Source organism: Sinocyclocheilus rhinocerous, unplaced genomic scaffold (assembly GCF_001515625.1).
Source record: "Sinocyclocheilus rhinocerous isolate Xijiao unplaced genomic scaffold, SAMN03320098_v1.1 scaffold1534, whole genome shotgun sequence".
Classification (NCBI taxonomy): domain Eukaryota; kingdom Metazoa; phylum Chordata; class Actinopteri; order Cypriniformes; family Cyprinidae; genus Sinocyclocheilus; species Sinocyclocheilus rhinocerous.
Window position 1 is genome coordinate 1,171,001 of NW_015638992.1, and position 611 is coordinate 1,171,611.

The 611-nt window shown below is 36.0% G+C and overlaps 1 protein-coding gene across 1 annotated transcript in view; it reads left to right on the forward strand.

The window, feature by feature from the left end:
• The first annotated feature begins 314 nt into the window (after positions 1 to 314).
• The window catches only part of LOC107750918 (lipoprotein lipase-like), a 7,336-nt gene continuing 7,039 nt past the window's right edge, over positions 315 to 611 (forward strand). The window contains exon 1 of the mRNA XM_016566495.1: positions 315 to 488. Coding sequence (XP_016421981.1) covers positions 401 to 488 — 88 coding nt within the window. The 5' untranslated portion in view covers positions 315 to 400. The remainder of the gene's footprint in view (positions 489 to 611) is intronic.

Here is a 611-nt window from a genome sequence, read left to right on the forward strand (position 1 = left end):
TTTATCACACTTTTACTGAGTGAATCCAGAAGCTTCTGCATAACTATTTTAGCGTTTAGCATCACAATGTTTAAATCTTCACGCTGAACACAAAGGCTAAAGCAATTCATTCATGCATATGCAGTTGTTTACGTTACGCTTGTGATTGACAGTTGTATGAATGTAAATCTCGCTCCTTTGATTTGCTGAAGTGCCCCCGATAACCACGCCCCCCGCGCACTTTCAACCAATCGCTGAAGAGCACGGAAAAAACACGCATTGTTTGGTATAAATGCTGTGAGCAGCAGCAGGTTCACAGATAAATATCACGCGGAGCTTCCGTTGGTTCGTTATATCATTAGCTTACAACTATTTATTTATACTGTACCCTACAATTAAAATTATTTATTTATTCTGTACTATGGGAACAGAACGTTTCTGGCTGCTGGTTATCGGATTTTCTCTTATTGCGAGCGAACCAGTCTCCAACTCCACTGAAGTGTTTGCTAGTAAGTTTTTGACCATCAAAATGATTTAGATGCTACTATTAAAATGTGTATTTCTGTTTAATCTTCATTTTACATTCGTTTTACATTTGTTTATTTGTAAAAAAAATATGAAAAAAAAAAAAA